A 7,631-nucleotide genomic window follows, 5' to 3' on the forward strand; every position below is an offset into this window, starting at 1 on the left:
CCTCCGACCGCCCCCGGGCTCCCGGCCCATCAGCCAGCCCTGCTGCCGACCCACGCGCTACGAAGCGGTCTCCTTCATGGACGTCAATAGCACCTGGAGAACCGTGGACCGTCTCTCGGCCACCGCCTGCGGCTGCCTGGGCTGAAGGCTCACTCCAGGGCTTTGCAGACTGGACCCTTACCGATAGCTCTTCCTGCCTGGGACTCTCCCGCAGAGTCCCACTAGCCAGCGGCCTCAGCCAGGGACGGAGGCCTCAGAGCCCAGAGGCCCCTGCCGGCGAGTGATGAACATCATCCCTGGACAGGTGGAGGGACAACTGACTAGCAGCCCCAGAGCCCTCACCCTGCCATCCCAGCCTAAAAGACACCAAAGACCTCAGTTATGGAGCCCTTCGGACCCACTTCTCACAGACTCTGGCACTGGCCAGGCCTCGAACCTGGGACTCCTCCTCTGATGAACCCTACAGTGGCTGAGACATCAGCCCCCGCCCAGGCGCTTTGGGGACAGCCTTTGAAGGACATATATTGCAGTTGCTTGGTTGAAAGCGCCTGTGTTGGAACTGGCCTGTACTCACTCATGGGAGCTGGCCCCTATTTATTATTTCTAAGTTATTTATTTACTTCTGTGGCTTGTCAGATCCTTTTCCTGGGCAGTGGGGGGCTGGGGAGAAGAGGCTAGATGGAGATTATGCCTTGCTGATCGCATTCACACACCTCAGGCTGACTCAGAAATCACAGACCTGACCTGGATCTCCGGCCCCCACCCAGCAGCTCCGGGATGGGAGGCATGGAACACAAGCAGGGGCAGGGCAGGCAGCAAGGGTGCAGTCACTAGTCCTGGCAGGCTGCTCACTTGGGCCTGGACTTACCTCTGGGGAAAGAGATTGCAGAGTCTTCTGTGGAGAAAGCCCTGTCTATGTGACCTGTGGCATCTCTGAGGCCCCCGCTTAGTGTAAAGACACAGAGAAGCACCCATTGTCCCACCCCACAGTCATTGATCAGTGTCTTACCATCCAGGGAATTGTCTTGAAGATGCCTTGTCAGATATACACATGCCTCTGCTTGCAGACAGTCCAGCATGGTTAACTCACTATCCACATTCCATGAAGCAGCCCAGGGCATGAGGGCATCTGAAAAAAAGCTGAGGGTTGGGAGAGGGTGCGGTGGGGTGCTGGCTCCGGTGAACGAAGCACAGAGCTCCATGGGGATAAGGAGGCAGGAAAGGATAAGGGCCCCAGAAGGATCTGCATCTTGGGTGATGAATAAGAATAATCATTAACTCAAACAAATATTTATTAAGCACCTATTATATGTCAGATACTGATTATATGATAGATGCCAAAGATACAGAAGTGAAAACAGACATGATCTCTGCCCTTGAGAAGCTTCAACCAGGAAAGACAGACAATAAGTAAACAATTACAGTAAAAATTATTTAAATTCCATTTAGCAAGTGGTATGAAAAGGACAGGAAGCTGCCAGGCACGGTGGCTCATGTCTGTAATCCCAGCACTTTGGGAGGCTGAGGCAGGCGGATCATGAGATCAGAAGATCAAGACCATCCTGGCTAACATGGTGAAACCCTGTCTCTACTAAAAATACAAAAAATTAGCCTGGCCTGGTGGCGGGCGCCTGTAGTCCCAGCTACTTGGGAGGCTGAGGCAGGAGAATGCCGTGAACCCAGGAGGCGGAGGTTGCAGTGAGCCGAGATAGCGCCACTGCACTCCAGCCTGGGAGACAGAGCGAGACTCCATCTCAAAAAGAAAAAAAAAGAAACAAAAGAAAAGGACAGGAAGCTAAGAAGTCCACACCTTCGTGGGGAAGAAAGGAGAAGTTAGTGCTGACCCTGGCCTCTCACACCACCCCCAAGTCACCTCCAAAAGGCCAGGGCTGTCCCTGAGCTTTTCTGAATATCCTTTGAAACCTTGTTTCCCACGTCCTGTACATTTGTACTGGGGAGGCCTCTGTGATTTTTCTTCTTTGGAAATGAGATGGGGGCATGGATGCGGAAAGGATGCTAAGTCTGAGGAACTGTGGGACATCCAGAGGGGTTGTCAGGAGGGAGTGGGATCTGCTGGTCTGGAGCTGCGGGAGGAGGTCTGGGCCGGACTGGTGTGAGAGCTGTCAGCACAGAGGCAGGAGCTGCAGCCGGGGATGGATGAGAGCACCATGAGAGACGGACAGGGCATTTAACGCTCCTGACAGAAATTCCTTCCAATCTGCCTGTGTGCCTGCCTGCTTTGGCACAGGTGCCCCCTTCACCCAGGCTACAGTGAGGAGCTGGCAAGAGCTCTCTGAAGGCTGTGCCCATTCTGGGTCAACGAGGAGAGATGTGTGTGTGCTCCCACTCTTCTGCATTCACTGCCCCAGTTCTAGATGCTCCCAAAATGTTGATGCCTTTGCTCCCTTCAAACACCCTGTTGGCCCCTCTCTGCCTCCAAACGGATTCAGGATCCTTAGTTCCACCTTCCCTCCTGCAAAGAAAATGGCCCCAGGGCCATACAGTTTACAGAAGGCTGGCTGCTGGCAGAGACGGACATTCTGTCAATTCCAGGGTTATTGGGGCCAGGCAGCCCCCTGTTGGCGAGACTTTAAAGCCTAGCCTAGTCCCCAAACCCTGCCACTCAGTAGACATGGCTGCTCCAGAGCCAGTAAAGGAGACTGACTGAAGCCATCTCTGACAATGCTCACAGTGACAGGGCCACAGCCCAAGCCAAAGGTGCTGGCTGTCGACACTCCCCAGGCTGCCAGCTTTTCAGGGAATAGTGCCCACCCCAGCTGGAGGCTGCATTCTGGGCTCCAGACAGCTTGTACTCAACATCTCAGAGTCCGGAACAAGACAGCAACAGCTCCAAAAACACATTCCCACATGAACTAGCCTCAGTATGCAATTCAGGACAACCCAAATCAAACGGAAGAAAGAGAGTGAAGGGAAGGAGGGGAAGGAGGGAGGAAGGAAGGAAGGAGGCAGGGAGGGAAAAAGGGAAGGAGGGAGGGAAGAAAGAAAGGGGAAAGAGAGAGAAAGCAAGAAGCAAGCAAGAAAGAAAAGGTTGTTTTCCCCAAAGGAAACAGGCTGCAGAGCTGTACCTCTGTTTACCACATAGTAGCTATAACCTGTCACCAGGTGGCACATTGTAGCTCCTGGGGCCACAGGTGACTCTGGTCAATACTAAAGCCAAAGGCCATTTAGTCCTTTGAACTCTCAGAAGCATTCGATAGTATCAGTCCTCCTTGAAAAGCTGTCTTCCTGTGACTGTCTTGGTTCCATACTCTCCGGGTTCTCCTTCCACTCCTCCAGAGGCTTATTCTCAGATGAATTCTGAGTTCCTCTTCCTCTCTCTGCCTCTCATGTTCCTCAGAGCTCTGATACTGACTCTCTCTCCTCTTCCCATTCTACTGTCTCCCTGAGCAGCACTGTCTGCTCCCGTGGTTTCAGTTACCACCTCCACGCTGACCATGCTCACATTTTATCTCCAGCCTAGAACGTTCACCTGAGCCCCAAGTCTGTAATTCCAATACCTCTATCTGTATGTCCTGGGAGACCTCAGACTTAACATATCTGTACTGGATGTCTTCCATTTGCTCCTTCAGATCTGCTGTCCACCCTTCTCCACCCTGCTCTGCTCCTCAATGAGCTTCCCTGCTGTCCAGCTTCCAGACCCTCCCCAGTGTTCCCTACTCCGTGAGTGCACCAACCTCATCCAGTGACACAGCCAGAAACTTGGGCAATCTCCTAGACTTCTTAAGCTCTGTCATGTCCCTTAAGCATTGGTCACCAAATCCTTAGATCCTGCAGATCCATCCGTTTTCCCTATCCCCAGTGCTGTTCTGCTGAAGTCTTCATAATTTTTTGGATGGTTTATTGCTCATCCTCCTACCTGGTCTCACTGTCTCCAGTCACAACTCCCTCCAATCATTCTCAGCCCTGCAGCCAGATAAGTTACCTTCTCTTCACATTAACCGAGTATGAACTGTCATGCATTGGGCTAGTTTCAGGGATTCAGAGACCAGTGAGAAACATGTTTTGCCATCAAGGAAACTATACTTGGAGATGGAAGTAGGGGTAGCGTAGCAAATAAAAGACATCCGGTTAAATTTAGATTTCAGGCCAGGTGTAGTGACTCACGCCTGTAATCCCAGCACTTTGGGAGGCCGAGGTGGGCGGATCACGAGGTCAAGAGAGCGAGACCATCCTGGCCAACATGGTGAAACCCTGTCTCTACTAAAAATATAAAAATTGGCTGGGTGTGGTGGGCACCTGTAGTCCCAGCTACTTGGGAGGCTGAGGCAGGAGAATCGCTTGAACCCAGGAGGCGGAGGTTGCAGTGAGCCAAGATCATGCCACTGCACTCCAGCCTGGCGACAAAGTGAGATTCTGTTTCCAAAAAAAAAAAAAAGGATTTCAGGTAAACAATAAATACACTTTTTTTTTGAGATAGGGTCTTGCTCTGTCCCTTGGGCTGGAGTGCAGTGGTGCGATCTCGGTTCACTGCAACCTCCACCTCCTGGGCTAAAGCAATCCTCCCACCTCAGCCTCCTAACTAGCTAAGGCTACAGGTGCATTCTACCACAACTTGCTAATTTTTTAATTTTTTTTTTTTTTAGTAGAGACAGGCTCTTACTACGTTACCCACGCTGGTCTTGAACTCCTGAGTTCAAGAGATCCTCCCACCTTGGCCTCCCAAAGCGCTCGGATTACAGGTGCGAGTCACCATGCCTGGCCTAAATACTTGTTTTCAGTATGTCCAATGCAATCATTGGGACATACTTATACAAAAAATTTGGCTGGGTGTGGTGGCTCACACCTATAATCCCAGCACTTTGGGAGGTTGAAACGGGTGGATCACTAGAGCTCAGGAATTGAAGACCAGCCTGGGCAACATGGTGAAACCCTGTCTCTACCAAAAATATAGAAACTTAGCCAGGTGTGGTGACGTGCATCTGTCCAGCTATTTGGAGGCTGAGGTGGGAGGATTGCTTGAGCCCAAGGGAGGGATGTTACAGAGCCAAAATCCTACTACTGTGCTCCAACCTAGGTGACAGAGTCAGACTCCATCAAAAAAAAAAAAAAAAAAAAAGGCCGGGATCACACCTGCAATCCCTGCACTTTGGGAGGCTGAGGCTGGCGGATCACAAGGTCAGAAGATCGCGACCATCCTGGCTAACATGGTGAAACCCTGTCTCTACTAAAAATACAAAAAATTAGCCGGGCATGGTGGTGGGCGCCTGTAGTCCCAGCTACTCAGGAGGCTGAGGCAGAAGAACGGCATGAACCCGGGAGGCGGAGGTTGCAGTGAGCTGAGATAGCACCACTGCGCTCCAGCATGGGTGACAGAGTGAGACTCCGTCTCGAAAAAAATTGTTGTTGATCTGATATTCAAAATTAAATAGGTGGCCAGGTGCGGTGGCTCACACCTGTAATCCCAGCACTATGGGAGGCCAAGGTGGGCGAATCACAAGGTCAGGAGTTCGAGACCAGCCTAGCCAATATGGTGAAACCCCGTCTCTACTAAAAATACAAAATTAGCCGGGAATAGTAGCGTGCATGCCTGTAGTCCCAGTTACTCAGTGAGGCCGAGGCAGAAGAACTGCATGAACCCAGGAGGCAGAGGTTGCAGTGAGCTGTGCCACTGCACTCCAGCCTGGGTGACAGAGCAAGACGCCATCTCAGAAAAAAAATAACTGCCCTGATTTTTTCTGGCAAGCCTAGGTGGGGGTAAACAAGTACCCCAGTAGAAGTATGACTGAGGTTATAGGTATGTGTGTCAAGGAGGGGGAAGAATCTACAATCACAAAGGAAGAGCAATCAGTTTTTTCCTAGATAGATGCAGAAGAGGAAAAGTCTTTGTGGAAAAGGTGATATTGGAACTGAGTCTTGAAAAACAAGTGTGTTTGCACAGGGTGGGTTATAGGGTGGATGGGACACATGGGACCCAAACTGGTTACTGCTGATTGCCTTTATTTCCTCTTACTTCTACATTTACACTGTTTGTTATGGCCATGTCCTGTCCTGCATGTTGTGGTTCTCCTCAGCCCTGGACAGGAATGGAGTAGAGAGGTGGGGGACTCTTCCTTGGGCTCTCCATCTCAGCCTGAAGACTCTGCTAGTCCTATATTCTTTAGATTTTTTTTTTTTTTTTTACTTTTTACTAGCCAGTTCATCACAGCTTCAATTCCCTGTTACAGTTCAAAATTCTTATATTAAACTTTCCCTGCATGCTGACTGTGTGGTGTCTCTCTCCTGATGGCATCCAGAATGACACAGAGCCTTCTCAGCAGAGGAAGTAGTATGAACAAAGACAGGGAAGTGTGAAACAGCCTGGTGTGCTCCCAGGATTGCCAGCAGCTTCCAGTGGACTTGGGGAGGGTCTCCATCAAGACAAAAGGCTGGAGAGATCACAAAGGGCTTTGAATGTTATACCAAGGAGCTCGGCCTTTGCTCTGAAAGGAGCCACTGAAGGGTTTTAAGTGGGCTTGGTTAGAGATGTGTTTCAGATGGATCACTGGCTTCTGTGTCTAGTATAGATGGAAGGGGCAAGGTGGGAGCCAGCTAGAGCTGCCATAGTTAGAGCTGTTCAGGCAACAAGCACAGGTACCTTGAGTTAGGGCAGAAGCAATGTGCAAGGACAGAAGAGATGTGAGGGGCAATAAGAGAGGTGAGGGCTTGCTAAGAAATGGTTTCCAGGTGTCTACCTTTGGGGACTGGTACGGAACCCAGGGGATGTAGTATTTTAGTATGTGATAGGGTTAAGTTGTGGGGAAAATGTGAGTTCAGTTTTGTACATGTTCAACTTCAGGTGCTGTGGCAACTTCAGAGGGCCAGGAGGCAGCTGAATATGCAGGTTTGAAACTCAGGACAGTCTGGGCTGGAGAAATCCAAGGAGTCACAGCTTGAAGCCAGGGGAGTGGTGAGATAATGAGGCCTAAGACAAGAAGCAGAGACTAAGGAGAACCAACATTCAAGGAGCAGGTGGAGGAACAGGGACAGGCCAGTGAAGGAAACCAAACAGGAGTGGTCAGAGTGTCAGGACAAACAAAACCAAACAGAAGAGCTGAGGGAGTGGCCAACAGGGCCAGATGCAGCACACAAATCAAGCTGCAGCAGAGCCGAAAGCTTCCCATTAGGTTTTCTTGCAACATGGTAGCCTAAGGACTTGGGCTAAACTTCCTGCTGAAAACAACTTTAAATATTAGACTCTATCTGTCTTTAAAATTAAATGCATCCATAAGCTGGCAAAAACATAAGAAATGCGCTGAGGCCAAAAAAATAAATGAAAGCAAGAAGCTACAAAGGTAAGCAAAGCTCTATCATTGGCTTTCATCTTGAGGGCAGTTGCCGAATCCAGTGAAGCTGATCATTGGTTTTCAAGGTGTCCCTGAGCTTATGAGAAAGCCAAAGCCCAGGGCCCCCTCACCATGGGGAGTCTGTTTAGAAACTTCTCCATAAGGCCAGGACCTCAAAGGCCAGTGTATGCCCACACTGTGAGGGGGAATTAGAAAGAAACCTGCCCCTGTCTGACTTAACTCTCTCCCTCAAACCAGGGGACTACAAAGAAAACTGCCTGCATCCAACCTTGGTACTAAGAAGGGGGAATAATCTCCCCTTGATAATTCTTTTTTTTTTTTTTTTTT

The 7,631-nt window shown here is 50.2% G+C and overlaps 1 protein-coding gene across 1 annotated transcript in view; it reads left to right on the plus strand.

Moving 5' to 3' along the window:
- The window catches only part of ARTN (artemin), a 3,749-nt gene extending 3,129 nt beyond the window's left edge, over positions 1 to 620 (plus strand). The window contains exon 5 of the mRNA XM_012001916.1: positions 8 to 620. Within this exon, the coding sequence (XP_011857306.1) occupies positions 8 to 145 (138 nt within the window). The 3' untranslated portion in view covers positions 146 to 620. The remainder of the gene's footprint in view (positions 1 to 7) is intronic.
- The last annotated feature ends 7,011 nt before the right edge of the window (positions 621 to 7,631 follow it).

The sequence above is a fragment of the Mandrillus leucophaeus genome, unplaced genomic scaffold (assembly GCF_000951045.1).
Source record: "Mandrillus leucophaeus isolate KB7577 unplaced genomic scaffold, Mleu.le_1.0 Scaffold67, whole genome shotgun sequence".
NCBI lineage: Eukaryota > Metazoa > Chordata > Mammalia > Primates > Cercopithecidae > Mandrillus > Mandrillus leucophaeus.